General features: G+C 39.0%; 1 protein-coding gene across 1 annotated transcript in view; it reads left to right on the forward strand.

The window, feature by feature from the left end:
- Positions 1-23,593, forward strand: part of ARID2 (AT-rich interaction domain 2) — a 103,865-nt gene that overhangs the window by 71,835 nt on the left and 8,437 nt on the right. The window contains exons 12-18 of the mRNA XM_027730711.2: positions 687-762; positions 3,541-3,675; positions 4,122-4,321; positions 4,690-7,523; positions 15,314-15,462; positions 23,156-23,294; positions 23,392-23,477. Of these exons, the coding sequence (XP_027586512.1) occupies positions 687-762; positions 3,541-3,675; positions 4,122-4,321; positions 4,690-7,523; positions 15,314-15,462; positions 23,156-23,294; positions 23,392-23,477 (3,619 nt within the window). The remainder of the gene's footprint in view (positions 1-686; positions 763-3,540; positions 3,676-4,121; positions 4,322-4,689; positions 7,524-15,313; positions 15,463-23,155; positions 23,295-23,391; positions 23,478-23,593) is intronic.

The raw sequence follows: 23,593 nt of genomic DNA on the forward strand, positions 1-23,593 counted from the left end.
GCAGTAACATCCAGTATTTGGATGTTTTGGATAGAATTGCAGAGATGAGATAGACACTTCGAGTGATGCCTCTGTTGAAGCTGCTAGTGGCTTCTTGTTATGTGAACCAAATCGTGACTGTTGTTAGGAAGTTAGTGAGAAAGAACCATTGCAACAGACACTGGCTTGCATGTCTAAGTGCAGTTTCCAGAACAGATGCAGATACCACAGCAAAAGTGATTGGAAAAGAGTGTAACTAAGGGGGTGAACAAGAGTGAGTTGGAGGAACTGATGTAACATTGCAACAACATCCTTTGCATTGTATTTGCATCCACTTAGGAACTGGAAAAATAATTGCTGTGTATTTGTGCCTGTTTTGGTGGAGTATTGTCCCACCTTAAAATCATGCTCAGTCCTCTAAAAGTATTGAGATCGTGGTCATGAATCTGAAGGCAGTTGTTCACGAGGTGCACACCTCTTGATAGTCTTCAGTGACTGTGGCACTGGCGCGCCTGGCTTCACTTCGGTAAACCGTGGTGCAGATCTGTAGTCTGCTTGGGGCGCCTTTGTGACTTGCCTTAGCTGGATGTATCCTTGCTGACAGACACAGGAGAAACTGTACCAGTGGAAGTCATGAAGTGCTTCATTCAAGAATAAAAAAAAACATTTCATCAAGTTTGTTTTTTTCTTCCCCACATTCTCTACAGCCTCTAGGACAGCACCACATGTTGCTCCACCACCAGGAATAGTAGAAATAGACAGTGAGAAATTTGCATGTCAGTGGTAAGTGTATAGTTCTATTCAAATACTTTAATGAAAAAGAAAAACAAAGAAAAATTCTGTATTCCTGTGTCACAGAATTTTCTAGTTTGCTTCTATTTACTGTTAGACTAATTTTTCTGAAAAGTATAAGATAAAACCATTCTCTCATTGCTTTGAAGAACTATGAAAGACAAAAGTCAACCAGAATATTCAGTCTTTGACTTTTGGTGCTTAAAATTTGATTTTTAACTCTCATCTTGATTTTATTTATTTTTTAAATTTTCAGACAGTGTTACCTGTTTCACAAGTGTTTTCGTCTGATAATATGTTGCTGTATTACTGCACCGATATAAGAGTAATTATCCAATTCTGAAGCTATAGGCTCTGCAAAAATCTGTGAACCTTGAGCAGGTTAAGGAAGATTAAAGTCTTTTCCATCCAAATTCTCTTGTTTTCAACTGATACTGTTGTCAGATATTGAGAGAGAAACTATTCCTCCTTTGGTTCTCCTGTGGACTGAGAGTGATCTTTCTGAACTAATTGTCTTATGTAATTCTACTCACATCCTAAATATTTGTATTAATCGGTTCCTGATGGGCCCTTTCGCCTCGGCTGCTTCTCAGCTCTTACATTCATCTTTTGTCTTACTGAGCAGGCAAGGGCCTTCAAGGTACAGTGGGTAGAATTTACAAAGCCTAGTGATTTAGGTTATGGTTTATATATTTAGGTTATGATTTAGTTATACTGCCAGCAGAGCTCTGGAGGAAATGCTGCAGATTCTTGTAGCCGACTGATGTTCTCATGCTTCTCTTTGCACACTGCAAAGTGTTATTAATGTGCACTGCTGTGAAAGATTGAGAAATTTCACATTTAGACATTTAAACAGGGGTACCTGGAGTTAGACTCTCTGCAGCTCAAATTAGCAAGCTTAAGTTGGCCTCGAGCCAAAGCTAGTTTCCTAGGCTGCCTCTTTAGTTAATGGAGTGGGATATTCCCCCAGTAGTAAAACAAATTGCCTTCTCCCACCAGGTTTCTGGTAAGGTTACAAATTACCTTCTGGTGCCACCTTCTCTAGAAGAATCTCTAGAAGAGATTCTAGAGAACACTAGACATCTAGCTTTAAGTAATACAGTTGTAGGCAAGCTGAAATTTGTACTTTATACAAAGTGTAAAATAGAAAGTTTGGCTGTTAAATATGGGTAGGTACTGTGCTGCAACTGTGTGCTACCATCAAGTGACAGGAAATACTGAAACAAACCATAGAACATGGTATCAGGAAGATTTGGAATGTCTCCATTGTTTCTGATCCTGTGTCTTCTGCACCTGTCAGTGCTGAATATTACTATGTTGTACTTGATTTTTCTCCTGATTAGTCATATGTAGATATGAGGTAGTGGAAAATAAAAATTGACATATAGCCCTGAAAATTCAATTTAAATGCTATCTGTGCTGCCAAAAAAAAAAGGCAAATTGAGAGCCGAGTAGCTGCCTCTTTTAAAGCGTTTTCATCAATGCTAATATGGAGTGTCTTAGATTCATGTAAATTTTCATGGTATGTTTTAGTCATTACTTTCTCTTGAGAGAAATGGGAAAATGAGTAAATCATAGCAGTAGAATTTAGTTACTATCTCTTGAAAGCAGCAGAAAGGCAAATTAGTTAAGCTGACCTTCCTGTATGTATTATTAGCCAGCTTAGCTTCAGTAGGACTTGTAAGTGCGTGACAGTAAAGTGCTAATCACAGGTTCCATTTCACCATTGTAAGTCCTGAATATCTCCAGTTTGCTGATACCAGTGATAGTGTGTCAGCCTGATATGACATACCCAACTGGGCAGTCACTTCTCTGATATGCCATATTTAATTAATACCTAAACTTTCTATTAATACAGTGTAACCTCAATTTTTTAATAGTGAAACTTTGACTCAACTGCAAGAGAAATGGCACTACACTTACTCTTTAGCGAAAACACAATTTCAAGATTGTAATCATATGCTCTTTTATCTAGTTATATTGAGAGTGCAGGACTCTGCAAAGGAGAATGCAGTGTAGTTTTCCAAAGTATTAGCACCATATAATAGATGCTGACAACTAAGAAATTTTTTTTATTCTGTCTGAGCCTATATTCTGATGCCAGTATTTGAGCACTGAGTGAAAGTTGTCACTTGCCTTCATTTGCTGCTGGGGAGGAACTGTTCCTATGCCTTTGGGTTGGAATAATGGATCTGAGAGAAATAAAAACTGACAGAAAATGTTTCTTTCTCTCACAGCTTCCTGGTCAGAGGTTAGATGGTCTGTGGCTTTGTGGAGAGCCTGTAGGAGATATCAGTACTTTCTTTCCCTTAGAAACACTGGCTTTCTATAAAAATTTCTGGTGAAGAATTAGCTAGCTCTCAGTCCATCTTTTGCTAAAGCAGAATCATTAAGGAATAAGAATAGAGCTGTGGGGAGGAAACGTCACCAAACAATGCATTCTTTTTTTGGTTTTGTTTCTGAGTATACATTAAAAAGGCATATGTCGAGACTATTTTGCATAAATAATATGTATATAAGTATGTAAATAAGATGTTGCATGTAAAACTGACCGCGTGTACTAGGGGTCCTATGTGTTTATTCATAAGCAGTGAGAAGGAGAAAGTGAGGAACAGACATTTGACAAAATAAGATACTAAAATGCTGTTTTCTATGTCAGATCTCAAAAGTCTCTGTGATAGAGACAGAAGTGTTTTGACAACCCTTTAAAAGTATTTAGCTTTATTTTCTTTTTGTATTTTGCTTCATAGTTTATTTTTTCATCCTCAGGTTGAATGCCCATTTTGAGGTGAACCTTGATTGCTCAGTCTCTCGAGCAGAAATGTATTCTGAATACCTCTCTACTTGTAGTAAATTAGCTCGAGGTGGAATCCTAACATCAACTGGATTTTATAAATGCCTGCGGTAAGACAAGAATTCATGCAGCAATAAAGAATCAATTGTATGTGCTCAATACTAAGCTGTAGCTTTAGATTTCTTTGAGAAAAGATCTGAGTTGTAAGGCATTCAGTTTTGGAATTTTAATTGAAAGAAATGTTTGGAGTTCATTTAATTTTGTTTCCTTCTGTTTCAGAACCTTTGATAGGGTTTCTTCTCTGCATATAGTCTTCTTCCAAAGTAGTTTTTTTAGGTTTTGTTCACTTAGCTTGTATGAAATCTTGGCCATCTGCTAGTCCTCAGTTATGAATACTTACATGCTATTGGAAAATCCTGCTGGGTTGCAAAGATGCAGGCTTACCTGTACGTAATGTAGCAGTTACTGTGCACACAAGACCAGTTAACCAAAACAAAAACATTGCAAGAGAGTTGAGTTATTATTTATTAACAGAGATTTATGTTGTGTTTGGCAGAACTGTCTTTCCAAATCATACAGTGAAGAGAGTAGAAGATCCAAGTAACAATGGTCAAGCACATATACACGTGGTAGGAGTGAAAAGGAGAGCTATACCACTTCCCATTCAGATGTACTATCAGCAGCCACCAACGTCGTCTACCCCAGTTGTCCGGGTTGATTCAGTTCCTGATGTGTCTTCGTCTCCTTTACCAGCAGGTTTTTAAATTAATATATATAAAGTATTTAATTAAACCATAATAAAAGCCAAAAGATTTTGAAAATAGTTTGAAAGTGTTGGAAGCTGGTGCCCCATGTTTTGATTGAGTTTATTCAGTAATGTTGGGAATAGTATTGCAGTATGTACTTGCATGCCGTTCTAGTGTTTGATGTGTAACCCATAAACTTGCCAGTCAGCAGACAAGCCATTGTTGCTCCATCATTAACTCAGATGCAGTATAGCTGAGAAGACAGACTACTTCATAGAGAATTGCAATTTCAAGCCTTGAATTTTTAAAAATTTGTTATGTTAATGTGTTTTGAAGTAATTTCTGCTTTGAAATTTTTACTGTGTTTTATTTCAACAGGAATCCCGCATGGGCTACCAAGTGTAGGAAATCACTATCAGAGGACCCCTATTAACCAGTCTTCAACTTTGACAGCAACACAGATGTCTTTTCCAATTCAAGGTGTTCATACTGTGGCACAGACTGTTTCTAGAATTCCACAAAATCCTTCTATTCATACACAACAAAATGCTCCAATGACTGTTATTCAGAATAAAGGTCCAATATCCTGTGAAGTAGTGAAGGCTGCAGTAATACAGAGCTCTGTTCCTCAGTCTGCAGTTCCTGTTACTATTGCTGTGGGAGGAGCTTCTAATCAAAATCACAGCACTACAGGTCAACAGCCGTCTGTTACTGTTGTGGGTTCTCAGACGTTGCTTCACCACCAACCTGTAATTCAACAACAGTCTCCACTGCACGCAGTGGTACCAGGACAGATACCTTCAGGCACTCCTGTTACGGTAATTCAGCAAGCTGTACCTCAGGGTCATATATTTGGCAGAGTACAAAACCTACCAGCATGCAGTTCAGCAGTTTCACAGGGTCAGCAGCTAATTAGCACATCATCACAGCCTGGGCAAACGTCATCTCAGCAGTCTTCTGCGGGTAACCAGCAACAAGATACAGTCATCATAACACCACAGCAGTACGTCACAACCTCTGCATCTAACATTGTTTCTGCCACCACAGTTCAAAATTTCCAAGTAGCAGCTGGGCAGGTAGTTACAATCGCAGGTGTCCAAAACCCACCAACATCTAGGGTAGGGTTTCAGAATATTGCACCGAAACCTCTGCCGTCTCAGCAAGGTTCATCTGCTGTACAGCAGCCACAGCAGCAGCCTCCGCCACCGTCCCAGCAAAGTGTAGTGATCGTAAGCCAGCCAGCTCAGCAAGGTCAGACATATGCACCAGCCATTCATCAAATTGTGCTTGCTAATCCAGCTTCTATTCCTGCTGGTCAAACTGTCCAGTTGGCTGGACAGCCAAGCATTACTCCATCATCTTCACCATCCCCAGGTCCAGTTGCAAATAATCAAGTCCCTACAGTTATGTCATCTTCATCTACCACTCCTCAGTCACAAGGACCCCCTCCTACTGTTAGCCAGATGCTTTCTGTAAAGAGGCAGCAGCAGCAGCAACATTCACCAGCATCGTCGCAGCAGCAGGTACAGGTACAACAACCGATGCAAATGCAGGTTCAGTCCCAACAAGCTAATCCAGGAGTTGGCCAGCCCAACTCTGGTGAGTCTAGCCTGATAAAACAACTGCTTCTTCCGAAAAGAGGCCCCTCAACTCCAGGGGGGAAACTTATACTCCCAGCTCCACAGATTCCTCCACCTAACAATGCAAGAGCTCCTAGCCCTCAGGTGGTTTATCAGATGGCCAATAACCAGGCACCAGGCTTTGGAGTTCAAGGACAGTCTACAGCTCAACAGCTGCTAGTTGGACAGCAAAACGTTCAGCTGGTCCCGGGTGCGATCCCACCCCAAGGGGCCATGCAAACAGTACCCATTTCTAATTTACAGATATTGCCAGGCCAGTTGATCTCAAACAGCCCAGCAACTATTTTCCAAGGGACTACTGGCAACCAGGTTACGATAACAGTTGTGCCAAATACGAGTTTTGCTACTGCAACTGTGAGTCAGGGAAACACAACTCAAATCATTGCTCCAGCAGGAATTGCAGTGAGTGGAGCACAGACAGGAGTTGGGCTACAGGTGCAAACACTTCCAGCTACTCAAGCACCTTCAGCTGGACAATCACCGTGTACTGCTGCTCCCCCATTCAAAGGTGATAAAATAATTTGCCAAAAGGAGGAAGAAGCAAAGGAAGCAACAGGTTTACACATTCATGAACGTAAAATTGAAGTAATGGAGAATCCTTCCTGCCGAAGAGGAGCTGCAAACACCAGCAATGGGGATGCAAAAGAAAATGAAATGCAGGTGGGAAGTCTTTTAAATGGGAGAAAGTATAGTGACTCCAGTCTACCTCCTTCTAACTCAGGGAAAACACAGAATGAGGCCAATCAGTGCTCACAAGTCAGTAATGGGCCATCATTAGAAATGGGTGAGAACGGAGCTCCTGGAAAGCAGAACTTTGAACAAACGGACACACAGGAAATTAAAAGTGATTTGAAGAAGCCCCTAGTTAATGGAATCTGTGATTTTGATAAAGGAGATTGTACTCATTTGAGCAAAAACATTCCAAATCACAAAACTTCCAATCATGTAGGAAATGGTGAGATATCTTCAGTGGAACAACAAGGGAATTTGGATGCCACGCAGCAAGATACTGCCAAAGGTGATCAAGGGGAAAGAATTTCTAACGGGCCTGTATTCACTTTGAGTAGTTCACCTATTGTAAGCGGTACACAGGAGGCTGCAAAACTGTTAACCCAGCAACTTAGTGGTACCAACACTGATTTACCTAATGGACCTCTAGCTTCAAGTTTGAATTCAGATGTGCCTCAGCAACGCCCAAGTGTAGTTGTCTCACCACAATCTACAGCCTCTGTTATACAGGGGCATCAAATCATAGCAGTTCCACACTCAGGACCTAGAGTGTCCCAGTCTACCCTGTCCTCCGAAGTTCGGTCTACTAATGGCACAGCAGAATGCAAAACTGCAAAGAGGCCAGCAGAGGATAATGACAGGGAAACTGTTCCAGGAATTCCAAATAAAGTAGGAGTTAGAATTGTTACAATCAGTGACCCCAACAATGCTGGTTGCAGTGCAACTATGGTTGCTGTGCCAGCTGGAGCGGATCCAAGCACTGTAGCGAAAGTAGCAATAGAAAGTGCTGTTCAACAAAAGCAGCAGCATCCAACCACGTATATACAAAGCATGGTCACACAGGTATGTTGTGGTGTTCTTTTTATGTTTATTCTGACTGTGATTCTGACTAATACTGTGAAATAACGTGGCTGAAAATGTGAACTCGGTCAATACCTCTTGCATAGTATTTAAAATATTCAGAAAATTATGCTTTCTGTTCTTCACAGACTAAAGTTCTAACAGTTTACATACTTCTTCAATATCAGTGACAATAGTGGAATTTAAAATTTGTAGCTTGATAATATGCAGTGAGGAAAGAACTTCTGCTCACTGTTTCTTCCCTTAAGGATTAACTGTTCTGAAAACAACCATGATTTGCTGGATAGTCTTGTAAAAATGTCAATACTGTTCTGCACTTTATTCTTGGTCGCTATGGAGGGGTGAATATGGTTTTTTGAAGTTAACCACCACACCTGCATTTGGCTTGCTGAAATGAGTTGAAGTTCTTGCATTTAAAGGCAATCTTCGAAGTCTTGCTTTGTGGATTCACTGCTTTCACTACAGAAAGTATTGTTTTGTAAATTGTTGGAATATTTACATTCATTTATTGTAAAATATTTGCAACATTTATTTTATCAATGAAATAAGCATTGTTTCGAGGTGGGGGTTTTTCTTGCCAAGCTTTGGAGAGGGTTTTTGGGTTTTTTTTTCTCCCTTGAGAATCTCCTTGAGAATAAACTTCATTTAATCTTTCAGAAGTGGTTACTCCCAACACTTTACTAGAAATGAGGTATGGCCATCATTTTTATGATTACTAACAAGTAAAAATAATCATGTTTGAGATTATTCGTCTCTGTAATTTATTTTAGTTTTGTACACAGACAGAAAATACCTCTCCACAAAAACACTCCTAACCTGAATAGGAGCAAAGAGAATAGAATGGTAGGTCTGGCAGTTAAAGTTCTGACAGACCAGAGAAAGGAAGTGAAGTCCTGAATGTATGTTTGTGCATTTTGACCTTGGAGTAACAGGGCTTTTATTTCTTATCATCTTTTTTGTTTATTTGGTTGGGGTTTTGTTTGTTTGTCTTCAGCAAAGTAGAAGGTATAGACCTTATGGACTTAAAAAGCTGGAACTCAAAATGTGACAAGTGATGGCTAGTGCTACTTCTCCTGTGTCAAGTTAGGTTTCTCTTGAAAGCTTTCAACTTTCCTTCATCTAGGTGGTCAAAAATCAGGTCTAACAGTTAAGAAGTTACCTTTCTGTTTTTCTTTCTCTACTTTTTTCTTTTAACTGCTACAGCGTTACATTCTTAAAACGTCTTCGAACTCACTCCTAAATTTTCAGTTAGGTTTTGTTAGAGTGAGATCTGTATTATTTTGATATGTTATTTATTTTTGTTCTTACTAGAAACAATTTTACCAAAATGAAAGTGTCTGTTGGCAGCATGGGGACACTAATGTGCTTGATTTTATGTAGTGTGGATATAGTAACTATATGCCTTACTTTTACACCAAGTGCCTTTAGCTGTTACCCAGTTTGAATTTCTGTTACAGCTTTACTAAGGATTTGGGTGACACACAGAATGATATGGTTATGTCTCTGGAATGGAATAAATATTATCTATGTTTATTTATTCCCTGGATATGTGGCTGACAGGAGTTTGCAGTTGCATCTCAAACAGCTACTAAACTCTTAGACTGTAAGAATTTTGAGAAGAGTGAAATATTACATTTAACTGTTTCATTTGATTTTGATAGTATGTATCATGATAATGAGGGGAGAAATAGAAAAAAAAAGAGAATATTTCCTTTGCTGATGATTTCTTTTTTACACTCTCCCTAATATCGCTATCATTAATAGTTCCCACATTTTCCATTGCCTGTAGAAATAAAAATGCTGCTGGCTGGGTTTGCCATTCAGTACAAATTTGCAGATGAGGAGAACTTGGTTTGATGTCTCCTTCCCTGAAAGTTTGCTCATTCTGCTGTCTGTAGGATGCCCTTCCTTTCTTCAGAATTACAGAAATATGGGGAAAAGGAGTTAATTAGTTTTGATCTTGGTGAAAAATATATTCATTAGCTATTTGTCTTAACCATATGGCTGTATATTTATGAATGATGTCTGTCATGACAATGTAAAATACTGACTTATAATTGAACCCATTTTATAGTACTCCAGTTCAGATATAGTTAATATCATAATTTGGCATAAGACTTTTAAAGATCTTTGCCACTTCTTTAAAATGAATGTGTTGGACTATGAACAGTATCTAAGTCGTTCTGGCCAACTCCCAAAGCTGCTGAGCAGCCATTGCTTTTTCCGGAAAAGCAGATGTTAAATCTTTCTAATATCGAGTCTGCTTTTAGGAGTACCTTTGAGACATCCAGAAATACTAAAATGTAGCCAAATTCTCATGAACTTGGTGTGGGTTTTAGTGATGACTTTTTTTAAGGTTAGACCCCATATAATCTTCTGTTTTCTCCCTCCTATTTTGAGTCTTGTCTGATAAGCAGCTTCCTTGTCCCTGACTTTGGGAAGGGCAGCAGCTAAGGAACACTTTCACTTGAGCATCTGCATTATTTTATCCTCTGTAGTACCTAATATATATTGGCTGTCTTGCAGAAGAAATAGGAGTGCCTGTTTCTTTCTGCAGACACTGTTAAATTTATTAGAAATACAACCCAGTGGAGAAAAATGGTGAGGGACAGAGAATAAAGGGATATTAGCTATGGCAAAATTACATAGCTGCTGAAGCTTTTAGTGTGTTTGCTTGTTATCTTAAATTTTTGTTTTAAGCTACAGCTTGTATTTCAGTGAAGTGTGAAAGGGATGGAAGAAAAGAAATTGTAATAAAAGTGAAACCAAATAGGAAGACTGGAAAAAGAGATGTTGAGGACAGAAGAGACAGTATTGTTTATGCAGCTACATCAAGATTAGTTGTCGTGAACTGCAGAGAGGAGAAAGGGAAAATGCTTGAAGATAAGGAGGGACAAATGAATAGAGGAGGAGGGGATCAGCAAAATGAAAATTAAGAAAAGGAAGAAAAAGAATGAAATAATGCTTAAGGGAATGTAGAAGTTAAGAGAAATTTCTTTTTGTTATATGAATGGTAGTTTGAAATGGGCTGGTACTTATGCTTGGGGAAGAATGTTAATTTAAATGGCCTACTGAAGTAATAAAAATTACATACTTGCTGTATATGGGACAGCCCATGTAAGTGCCATCAAAATCCAGTTAGACACAGGTATCTTCTGTGTATAACCTGAGATTATTCCATGTTGATTGTATACCTCAGCAAAGCTTATTGAAAAATAACTACATGTATTCTGACTTTAAAAATTTTTCTTTTTATATTTTGCATTTTGATAAAAAAATGGGCTATGAGTATATTTGTTATGTCTGACGAGGTATACATGATACACAGAGTGTTGCAATTTTGTTAATATATTTCGTAATGTACTCATGAAATGTACTCTGAGAGGAGACAGAACTGGCACTTTACTTTCTTGGCTTCATTTTATTTTGGTGTTCCCTGTTCCTGGTTTATTGCTTTCCTGAGGCATTGTGCTAGACTGGTGGTTGGAAAATAAATGAGCAATTACCTATCTGTATGCTTTTCTTTTCCACTTTTTCTTACTCCTCTTGAAACGCCTCCAAAACATCTGTTGAACATAACCATGTTCGTTTGTCCCAATTGGTGTATGTTTTGAAGGAATGCTCTGATATCATGCAAGTTCTTAGAACTGAACATATCTGTTTTAAATTGCCTTATCTGGCTTTTAAAGTAATGACTTTCCTGCTCATCACTGTCATCCCCTCATAAACAATGCACACCCATTTCTCTTAAGGCTGTCCACTTGAAAAACATGCTTGTGTTGAAATTTAGGTGCAAAATCTGTGTGGCCTTGACTACCTGCTCCTGCTCTTTGTTGGTTGGGAAGCTGAGAATTACTATGCACCAGAAAGCAGGTGTGTAGCTCCAGGAGGTGTGATTCATTCCTAGCCACAGAGCAAATGAGTTTCTCAGCTGGAAGTACTGAAATACGGAATCTCTGTACTTTTATTGCCCTTCACTTGTGAAACACACTGTTGCAAGGAGGCATAAACTTCAGTAATCTAACAAGAAAAGAACATTTATTTTGTTGGCTGCCCATCTACTTGACCCCTTCCTCAGACTCAAATTCTGCTCTATTTGTTTTTAGCTTATGTGTTACCTCTTTATGGATGTGTTCGTTATCATGAAGAAGATAAAAAAAATTTCTGGTACCAAACTGTAAATCCTGTGATACTTTAAAAATATTTTTGCTAATAATTAACTGTTTGAGTTAAATGTATTTACTATGGGTGTGTGCATACTAATGATGGGAGAAAAAATGCAGCCTAATGCTTTTAAACTGCACATGTCTCTGCATGTCAGCAGAATCCCCTACACACTGGGATGCAGTGTGTTCTCTTGCTGTTGGCACAGTAGGCCTTTTAAGTAAAATGGGCAGGTATCATGATAAAATAGTTATCTGTTCATGCATAAAGGGAATTGCACCATTGGTTCTGTGAAATGTGGGTGGAGGCCATTTCTGGCCCCAGACCATAGGGTTTTTTATTCTTACCACACAGGGAGCTCGTGTACCCGAACAGAGGAGTTCTTGTGCGTAAAATTAATTAGCATCTTTGTAAACAGTCCATTCTAGTTAGCAGAAAGCTCTTAGCTGTACTCTTAGTTTTCATGACTAGGTTGGACCTCCACCCTACCTCCGATATCTCAATCTAAAGTCAACCTAATCTAGATATAAAATCTCCACCTGCTTATTAAAAGTAGGCTGTAGTATCTGTTCTGTAAGTAGACTGTACAGGCATTAAGGGTTTGTATTTGTGTACTTTAGAGTTCAGTGCAAATCATACTGAGATATGTGATGCTGCTGTTGTAGAGCTACCTTTCAGTCCCAAGATCCTGTGACAAAAGGGCTAAGTGGTGGCAGTTGCATATCATATCATGGAGAGGTCTAATTTGATTATAAAAAGAAATGTTTTCAAGTGTACTAGAGTACTGTGTGTTTGTTTTGTTGGGGAACGTGGGTTCATTAAATCTTTTTGCTAGAGGAGGAAACTTTGTGAAATCTTTATGTCACAGGGAAAGACTTTTCAATCTTACAACTCCCAGAAAGACTTTATTAGGAAAAATTTAATGTCTGTCATGGTTCTGTATGTTAAAGAAATGAGTTTACATAATCATTGTACTGTAAACTAAATAGCACATAACTAGTATTTCTAGGTATATTTCTGGGATATTTCTGGAAAACAAAGGCTAATACTAATTTTAGTGATGTTCTGTGTATCATGCATTACTAAACGTGTACAAGAAAATAGAGGAGGGAAAAGGAAACCGAAAATTAGCAGTATTTCTGATCTCTTGAATGAAGAGAGGAAAGGCCTGAGATGTTCAAATGTAGAACTTACGTTTGTAAAGTAAAACCTAGGAAAGCATTAATTAATTCATTAACTTTGCTCTATGTGTCGATTTAAAAATATAATCAGCACACCTGGTAGGCAGGTTTCTCTTCAAAAAAACGTTGAAGTTGTGACAACCTAATGGTACATGTTTGAGGAAGACTACAGTGGAGCGATAATAAGAGAATTTAAACAACCGCAATTATTTTACGTATTTCTTTTCAATTTGTCAGCTTTTTTTCCTCACTGGAAAAAAAAAGGGGGGGATAGAAATTAGAGGGGAAGCTGAATTTTCACTTTTTGACCTGAAAATTTGTTTCCTTTTCTGTGGTCTTTCATTTTCAGCATGTAACATTTTGTGGCGTGTATCTCAGATCTTCTTGTTTAAAATAAACAATTTTTCTATTAGATGGTATTAAAACCTTTGAATACCACTTGGAGACCTTGCCAGAGAAGCCCTTGAGAAAATTCATAATTCTGGATTAATTGCAGGGTTTGCTCTGAATGGAGTAAATAATACATGAACCACACACTGAATGATAAGAATTAAATGAAATACTGAATTCATTCAGTAAACTCATTTTCGCTTCTGCACATTAAAGGAGACAGAAGTTCTACAGGGATAAAAAGTCGCATAAAGACCATCATAATGTGTTGATACTGGGATGCCAAGTGAAGGCTGCAAAACAAGCTGTACTGCTAACATTTGATTACTTGCAGCTTCACTTTAAAAATGCCTGTTTGAAGGACATTGGTCTTAAAAGGTTCCACTTGTGTTTACCTTTTGTTAAAAGAGACATTGTGAAGGATTCGTTACCCATTCTGTACAATAGTTTAGAGGTCTTTAGGTGAAAATCATTGATGAGTTCAAAATAATTTGTAGTTATGACTAAAGGACTCAAGTCTTTTCTTAAAACTTTTCATATATGCAGATGGATTACAGGCATCATAAGTAGTTATGCTGTGTTCAGAAGTTTTGCAGAGTTTTGCCTTATTTTTATCCTGTTTTGTGCTTGGAACGGGAAGTGTTTTGCTTTTGATTGGGCTTTTTGCTGTCCCTTTGGTCATGTTACTAGCATTGTATCATCTGTGATAGTTATTAACTTAATACCTTGTATGACTGTTGTCCACAATGCCAATAAAGAGCAGCAGTAAGAAAATGCAAAATCAACATGCAAATGAAGTTATAGAAGTTGCAGTTAACTGTTCGTTTCGTTGTAGTAGAAGTCTGAAGTTATTAGTAATAAAGCTGTAAAGGCCTAAACAGAGTATTTTGTGCACCATTTGAAAGTGCTTGCTTTATAATATTCTTGAACATAGACTTGAAAGTAATGTTATTTGGTCTCTCTAGAGTGTTACATTCCTTCAAACAGTAGGGAAGAAAAGGATGTTAGGTCTTTATTCCAAAATAATATTCAAAAGCTTAATTCTTCTATTGTCATCATCTTTATAAATATCTTGCTGGCCAGAGCCTTCCAGTAAAAAAGAAAGAAGAGTAACAATATTATCACATAAACACTGTTCTGAAATGATAAGTTCAGTGTTCTGTATCTGTTTCTCAGAAAAAAAATTGCTTTGGTTTTATATTTGTAGGTAATTTTAAAGATAGTTTTAGTTCAGTGTTAAAATAATGTCTTGTTACATAGCAAAGGGAACATCTTTTTCCTTTCTGAAAAGTTTCTCTTTCCCTGTATACAAGTTGTACAGCATGTTTAGGCATTCTGGGCATGTGGTGCTCTGTGTGAAGGTACGTGTGCTGTCTGTTTTTACAAGAACCTGAAGAATTATATCATTTGCCAAGTTTTATAGAGAAAATGGTATGTCATAGATGGAGCCTACTGGTCATTGATACTGTTTCTTCAGTATTGTTTGTTTACCTTTTCTTATGTGCTCTGTAAGGGAGGCTGATGCGTATTAGTGTGACAGTTCAAGAATTCCACAGATGCAGTACATAAAACCATTTCATCAAAGAACATATAGCAGTTTTATATGTTTCGGGGCTCACTGCTGTGTTTAGCATTATTTTATCTTACTTTTGCATAGGGAAGCAAAACTACTCCCTATGCTGATGATATTGCAGCACGTAGAGTTTGCATGGTTTTTTTTCTTAAATTATAAACAAAGTCTTTGCAAAATAATGTTAACCTTTGCTCCACTACTACCCTTGAGAAATTTCTTACAGTCATAATTCTGTGTTTGAACATAAAGTTTATTAATTTGAGTATTAAAAATTTCAGCATAAATATGACAGTGTAAAAGTTGTATGTCCCTCGTGTTATTTTATCTATTAATGCTTATTCAGAGTTCAAAGTGTTAAAAACTGTGGTGGATTACAGTGTAAAACAAAAGGTCTTTCAGCAACCAGTAAACGTCAAGTATTGAAATAAGCCCTGTTTAAAACTGTGGTTTAACTTTTTCTACAGAGCACACCTGCAACGTCGATACCAACAGTACAAGTACCGGGCCAGCAGATCAATTTGCAGCCACCGTCATACACTGCAGCAAGTCAGCATGCAGAGCAGATGAAAAAACCTGGACAGAACTTCATGTGTCTGTGGCAATCTTGTAAAAAGTAACTGGCTCCTTTATTTACCTTATACTAATATGTAACAGATGCTTGTATATAGAAGGTGATCCTACAGGTTCTATCCATTCTGTTTCCTTAAGTTACCTTATACTTAGTCAGTGGGGAAAACATAAAGTGAAAATCTTGAGGAAACTGAATGAGGTGGGGGATAGCAAGACACTTGACTGCTCTCAATTATACTTCAGAGCATAAAATTAGTATTATGTGGCTTTCTTGTCGTATGTTGATTTTTCAGTAATAAATGAAACAGTCGTGTAGTTAAGTTAAAAAAAAAATCCTAGCTCTGAAACTTGTTCTCTGTGTTGCAACTACAAAAATAGTTCCTGTACTCCAGTTACAAATCATGTCTTGGCATTTTCTTGTGTTTCCAGTTTTGCAAGAGCAGGCTGTTGCACTTCTGTGTCCTGGTCAAAGTCTTATTTAGCTTATGACTAATTTTAGTAATTATGCCATTTGTGTGCCACAGGACACCATTGTCATGAAAGGAAATAAAAAGGAACTTGGCCTTAAGACTAGACAGCAATGATTGGACTTTTTTTGATTTACTGTTGTTGTCCTTAAAGAGGAGTGAGCTAGAAGACGTTTAGATGTAGGCTCATAAAAACGTGATATGACTTGTGTACCAATATGTATATCTTGACACTGATTTTTAAAATAACTTAGGTTTCTGAATATATTTAGTTTCCAGTGAGGGCAGAGATTGGTGAGACAAAGGCAGGTGTCAAATAGCCACTCCGAAAACAGTGAGGAAAATCATGTAAGATATAGGATGGGCATGAACAAGGGTGAGACACTTCATCATTGTAGGACAAAGGGATCATAAAGACAAGCTGATTTGACAGAAGGCTGGTGGGAAGTTCAGAAAGTTGGGATGAAAAGATAGAGAAGTTTGAATGTTTTGGAACTGATAGTAAAACTGAAGCATTTGAACAGAATTATAGGAATACTGAAGGACTGTTATTATGTAGACCCCTGAAGGTGTAATTTTTGTTTCTTTCATTCCTTACAAACATAATTCTAAGATCATGAAGTCAGTGTAAGACATAGAGATTTTAGATAAGACTGACTGGTACTGTAGAGGTCTGTTGCTTTTTAGATCACTGCATTGTTTTCACCTTAAAAGTGATTTTTCTTTCTTTGATGGGTGACACTTCTCTATGTAAGAAATACATGTAAGGCTTTACTTACTTTGTAGTTTCCTCCTTTACTGCGAATAAATAGAACCCTAGAACCATACTCTACTGGCTGCATAATAGATGCATTAACACCTGTGTAGGTACAAGAGTAGACTGTATTGAGCTTGAAATGAAAAGCTGGGGTGGTTTCAAGCAGAAGCCTTGATAATTTATACCATCTTGAAGAGTTTCCTGAACTGCAGTTTCAAAGCATAAGTCACCAGTTTTCTTCCATGTCTAAAGTTATATAGGATAAGTTGTGTTGAGGTGACATCTGACCATGGAATAAGCTGATGTCACATGTGAACTAGGATGTGAATATGTGCAGACAGATTTTTGAGGCAGGAGAAGGAGCAATATACTTATTGCTTATACCTTACATTATCAGTCTTTTGTAGTCTGTCTTAAAATATTACTGCAGAAGGTTTTCCTGAGACTGAAGTTAAGGGCTACAAGGCTGATACTTTACGAGTTGATCTCTATTTCAAGCATATTTCTGTTGCTTTAGTTTCTCTCGTCCTTACTTCCTGTTCTACTTTTTTTCATGGTGGTTTGGTTCTTTTCAAAAGCCTTCAGAGATTTTTGCATTGATAGACTTAGCTCATGTGACACACAGCTCTTGTTTTTATGCTGTCTGTCACTTTTAGAATAGTTACTTCAGTCCCAACCTAGGTGTTCTCTGTGGTGAAGTGAGAACCAAAATGTTAAGTTGGCATTTTCCTCAAACGTATATTGTTTGTTCATATTCCTTGAACAGCCTGATTAAAAACAGGAGTATCAAATCTCCTGTAGTATTCCTGATTTTAACAGACAGAAAGAAGAATCTGAAATTGCCACCTGTTCTTGTAACTGTTTTATTTATAGCTTTCAATCTTAGGTTTTTTTATTGAGTTGTTTAAGCAGGAAACAAGAAGATTTTTTGAGTGGGTTGTTAGTCTGTGTGAACTTCAGATTCAGTTCTTGGTTTCATTCATGATTGCTTAGCAATTTTCTTTTTCCTAGGATTAGGCAGACAGTTTCATCATAGTAGAATGACAGAGCAGTGGGGGTTTTTTCATGGTGTTTGTAGTTAACTGAAAAGATAGGACAAGAGACACTTTGAAACAGTCATTTTCACCTGTTTCTCTGTGCATGTTCTTGAATTCTCACAAAATGTTAACATTATGTTTCCCTTCCAAGATGCATTGCAGAAGGCAGTGAAGGCCTTAAAAAAAACATTTTATTGAGAATCAAAATAAATACAAATAAATAAAATAGTATGGTCTCTCCTACCCACTAATTTGACTGCTGCAGTCAGCAGCATTCCAGCAATGTGAGTGGGCGTTTTATTTGGTTTGGATTTTTTTAGAACTGAATTAGGAAACAGTAGAGCAAGATGTAAAATGCCACAGATTTAGCAGTGTCTGAAGACCACAAGAAATGAGGCTGAATTATGCAAGTAGTTGCAATGATTGGCCGCTGGCAGATGTATTCAAATTTGGTGTCTGAAGTGGAAGTAAAACTCTAAAAGGTGTCAGTCAGCACACTACTTTTGCTTTGAGACTGTAACAGAAAGTTGGTGTTTTCCTTTGAACCTCAGCTCTCTGCAAGTGCTGCTAATTGTATGTAGCTTAATTTAAAAGCTGCTGTTCTGTTTCACAGGTAGGCAGTTGTCTGCTCTTGAATTGCTTTGTATTTAAAAAGTAAATTGAAAGTGCTATTGAATCTGCACTGCCTGTCATGTCAGCTACTAGTTTAATGTTCTGTTCAGGGGTTGAACAGAATGATGGAGAAATTAGGTGGGAAATGAGTCTAGACTGAACTGACCATATTGTCAGTACTTAGGTCTTTTTTTTATTACTATAGTTAGGTGGTTCTTTAAGGAAAAATAGTTTTTCTCTGCAAAATGGTAGTAAATTTGAATCTTCAGATCAGTGATTGACATGTACAATACTGAATGTATTAAACAGTGAATGAGCCAACATAGCTGAAATGACTTTATATTTCTAAAGCCTTGCCGCGTTGAATAAAACGTTTTACACTGTATTTTGGATTTTACTTCTGCCATGAAATTTGTTTCATCTGTGCCAGGAATTATTCATAAATAGGTTTGTGCCAGGCTTAAGTTTATATACTGACTTCCCCTTTATTGTGGAAAGACATCTTTCTGTCCTGTGAAACATCAGCTGTTGAGCCAATGCAGATGTAAAATTTTTGTTTTCATTTCCTCCTATGGGATACCTGGACCAAGAGCAAGAGGCAGGTATTTCTGCTTCCCAGCTTCCCTGCAGTAAGGGCTGACTATCATGTAAAAGATGAATGCTTCTAAAGAGAGTAGTATTTATTGCCTGTGCAAAAGGTAATTTGTTGTATTACAGGTGGTTATTGCAGTAGGATTCAGTTTATAATGAAGACTTGTCTCTGGGTGAAATTAGCTCTCTGATATCTTTAAATTGTTCAGGTAACAGTACCTGTACACTTAGGCGTAGGTATTGATTGCAAGTATGTTTGCATAATGGTCACTGCTGAGTAGTAGTGGGATGTGGAAGGAGGTGGCTGGATCAAAGGACTTACTGGTCTGCTGTTTGTATGCTGGAAGTTCTGACTCACACATGTCCATAAATGACTGCTGTGGGTTGTAGATGCTGCTTCATCCTTGACTACTTGCTGTAGGTCTCTGATGGGAAGTCATCTCCTCTTGGCACTGTTCAGCCCAGTGATTTCAGTTAAACATCTTAATGCAAATACTTTTCTTGTTAACTGAAATTAAAATACTGGCATGTGAACCAGAGTGGCTGAAGTGGGTACACGTTTCCCCTTTGGTAAGACTGTGGTACCAGTGTCATCTGTCCAGCAAGTGTGTGAGAACAGCTGGTGGTAATGACTTCCCAAAGGGCAGCAGCTACACCTCTTCTGTCCAAGCCTTAAGTTGGTGTTGACGACCTGGGTTAATCGTATTGAAATGAATAGTGCACAGCTGAATCTTTTGGCCCTTTTTTCTCTGTTGAAATAAGGGACATAATTTTGTAACACTTGAGATACATTTTAGGGTATATCTAGGGTAAAAAATCCCTACACTTGGAATCATTCACTATTTTTATGTCATACTTCTTGAAATTCAGTGATTCTCCTTTACCATCTGATATATGTTACAATAACACATCTATTGTCTACGTGAGATTGGAGGTAGCCTAAGTTGCAGCAATCGTGCCTTGGTGGAGTTTGCAGTCTTGAGGAGTATAGGTCAGGTAAGGAATAAAGTCAGGCTCTTGAACTTTAAGGCTCTTGAACTTGCTGACTTCCAGCTCTCTAGGGAGATTGTCAGTGGGATCCCGTGAGAGACTGCCCTCAGGGACAAGGGAGCAGAACAGAGCTGGCAGATCTTCCATAGAGATTCCCAGGAGCAAGAAATCAGACGAGGAAGGCAGAAGGCTGGTGTGGCTGAGTAGGGAACTGCTGGTCAAACTAAAGGGCAAGAAGCAAATAGGCATAGGCAGTGGAAACTAGGACAGGTAACCTGGGAAGAGTATAGAGAAGAAGTACAGTTGTGTAGGGAGGGGTTGAGGAAGGCCAAGGCAAAACTGGAACTGAACCTGGCAAGGGACACAAAGAAAAACAGGAAGGGCTTCTACAAGTATGTTAACCAGGAAAGGAAGGTTGGAGAAGGTCTACACCTGCTGGTGAACAGGTAACAATGGACAAGGGGAAGGCTGAGCTACTTAACTACTCTGCCTCAGTCTTGAATGCCAGCCTCTCTTCCCACGCCTCTCAAGTGGACGACAGGATGAGGACTAGGAGAGCAAAGTCCCTCCCACTGTAAGTGAAGATCAGGTTTATGGCCACCTGAGGAACCCAAATGTGCACACGTCTGTGGGACCTGAGGAAAGGCATCCTAGAATCCTGAAGGAATTGGCTGATGTAGTTGCCAACCACTCTTCATGATATTTGAAAAGTCATGGCAGTCAGGGGAAGTCCTGGGTGACTGGAAAAAGAGAAACATAGTGTACCCATCTTAAAGAAGGGAAGAAAGGACAATCCTGGGAACTACTGACCTGTCAGCCTCACGTATGTGCCTGGGAAGATCATGGAACAGATCCTTCTAGTGGTATGTTAAGGCACATGGAGAGCAGGGAGGTGATTCAAGACAACCAGCAGAACTTCACCAAGGGAGAATCCTGTCTGACCAACCCAGTGGCTTTCTATGATGGAGTAACTACATCAGTGGATGAGGGAAGGGCTCCAGATGTCATTTGTCTAGACTTCTATAAAGACTTTGACGTGCCCCCCCCAACACCCTTCTCTCTAAATTCAGAGAGATGGATTTGATGAGCGGACTCTTGGATGGATTAGGAATTGGTTGGATGGTCACATCCAGAGGGTAGTGGTCAGGGGCTCAGAGTCCCAATGGGCATCAGTGCCGAGTGGTGTCCCTCAAGGGTCCATACTGGGACCAGTGATCTTTAATATCTTCATTAATGACACAGAGGGATCAAGTGCACTCTCAGCAGATTTGCAGATGGCACCGAGTGGTGCTGCTGACACACGTGAAGGATGGATGGCATGCCATCCAGAGGGACCTGGACAAGCTGGAGTAGTGGGTCCATGGGAATCTCACGAGGTTTAACAAGACCAAGTGCAAGGTGCTGCACCTGGGTCAGGCTGATGCCATATCAATACAGGCTGGGGGATGAACAGATCGAGAGCAGCCCTGTTGAGAAGGACTTGGGGGTGCTGGTGGGTGAGAGAATGGACATGAGCCAGCAATGGGCACTTGCAGCCCAGAAAGCCAGTGGTATCCTGGGCTACATCAAAAGCAGCGTGGCCAGCAGGTTGAGGGAGGTGATTCTGCCCTTGTACTCCACCCTGGTGAGACCCCACCTGGAGCACTGCATCCAGCTCTGGCATCCCCAGCACAGGAAGGGCATCGAACCTGTTGGAGTGAGTACAGAGGAGGGACACCAAGATGATCAGAGGGATGGAGTGCCTTTCCTATGAGTAATGGCTGAGAGAATTGGGATTGTTCAGCATGGAACAGAGAAGGCTTCAGGGTGACCTAACTGTGGCCTTCAAATACCTGAAGAGAACTTACAGGAAAGATGGGGCATGTAGGGACAGGACAAGGGGGAATGTGTTTAAATTGAAAGGGAGTACATTTAGGTTGGATATTAGGAAAAAATTCTTTACTGTGAGGGTGGTGAGGCACTGGAACAGGTTGCCCAGGAATGTTCTGGTTTCCCCAACCCTGGTAGTGTTAAAGACCATGTTGGATGGGACTCTGAGCAACCTGACTAGTTGAAGATGTCCTTGCCCAGGCAGAGGGGTTGGAACTTGATGATTTTCAAAATCCCCTTCCAACCCAAAATGATTCTGTGATGCTATGACAATTTGAAAATACAGATCTAAGAACTATTAATTCACCAGTATTTTGAGGTGGCATTCACAGTGAGTTGTAGCTTTTCCACCACTTAGAAATGGAAGAAAGCCCTTACCAGGCTGAACTCACTGTTTTGAGGTATGTCACACCTGTGCTTTCACCAAATAGAAATATACACAAAACACGTAATACACTGTTGAGAGTATTGGAGTGCCAGGCAGAGGGCAACTTCATATTTTCTGTCGATGCAGAAGCACCTAATTTGCTTCATGTCCTTTGCTTTGGGGCTGTTAGCACGCAAGGTGCTTAGTTGGAGGGTTTGGAAAGTCATTTTCATTTGGTGAAAAACTGGAACAGGTAGCCCAGAGAAGCAGTGGATACCCCATTCCTGGCAACATTCAAGGCTGGATTGGATGGAGCTCTGAGCAACCTGGTCTGGTGCAAGGTGTCCTTGCCCATGGCAAAAGGGTTGGACTAGATGACCTTTGGAGGTCCCTTCCAACCAAAACCATTCTATGATTCTGTGACTCAAAAATTGAAACTCAAGATGTTAAAAAGGGTCACATAACTGACATTTTTCAACTTCTGTGCACATCAGGAAATGATATCTATCAGTTTTCCCATTATTTAGAATTCAAGTGCTAAAGAGCATTAATTTAGGTTGATCTCTTAGTCTGTCACTTTTGCCAAGTGTGCAGTATTGAGAGCAAGTAAGATGTATGGTGTACATCTCTTTTTTCCTATTCAAGTTTAAATAAGGTCTGAGTATGACTGCCAGTAAAGAAGGAGAATGGGAAAATGAATACATGCAGCTCATCTTCTATAGCTGTTCATAGTTTATTGGTGTATTTTGCTTGATTGGAGAGAATGGGTCTATGGGACTTAACATGCATTATTTCTTTGAAGTATAGCAGAAAAACAGAACTATGATATTTCAGTCGGGTTTGGCGAAATCATATTGACATTTATTGGTAGCTCACTGGTAATAGGCGTACATGTTTTTCTCTTTAAAATTTTACATCTTTTCATTTATCAATGCATGTCTCAATTCAGAAAAAAAAAGTTTAATGGATTTAATGTTTGTGATATTTGTGCCTTACCATTAACTGGGAAAGAAAAAAATTAAATTCCTCTCCCCTTCTTTTTGTAGGTGGTTTCAGACACCATCACAGGTTTTCTATCATGCAGCAACCGAACATGGTGGAAAAGATGTCTACCCAGGGCAGTGCTTATGGGAGGGATGTGAACCTTTCCAGCGGCAGAGGTTTTCCTTCATTACCCATTTACAGGTACAGATTTTCTTTCACATATTACTTCAGAAAACAGTAAAAATTTCATGGTAAATTTCCACACACCTTTCTTACTGTCTCTCTTTTCCCCAAACAGGATAAGCACTGTTCCAGAGATGCTTTGCTTGCAGGATTAAAGCAAGATGAACAAGGACAAGCAGGAAATCAGAAACCTTCCAATAAGTAAGAGACTCAATCCTCATTAGCAATAGGGAAAATAAGAGAAATAGAAATTATTGGAAGAATTTGTGTATCTGTAACTTGGCTTATAAGGTGAAACTGCACATGTAAGAGTCTGT

The sequence above is a fragment of the Pipra filicauda genome, unplaced genomic scaffold, assembly GCF_003945595.2.
Source record: "Pipra filicauda isolate LSUMZ 115617 unplaced genomic scaffold, ASM394559v2 scaffold277_size1012519_pilon, whole genome shotgun sequence".
Taxonomy (NCBI): domain Eukaryota; kingdom Metazoa; phylum Chordata; class Aves; order Passeriformes; family Pipridae; genus Pipra; species Pipra filicauda.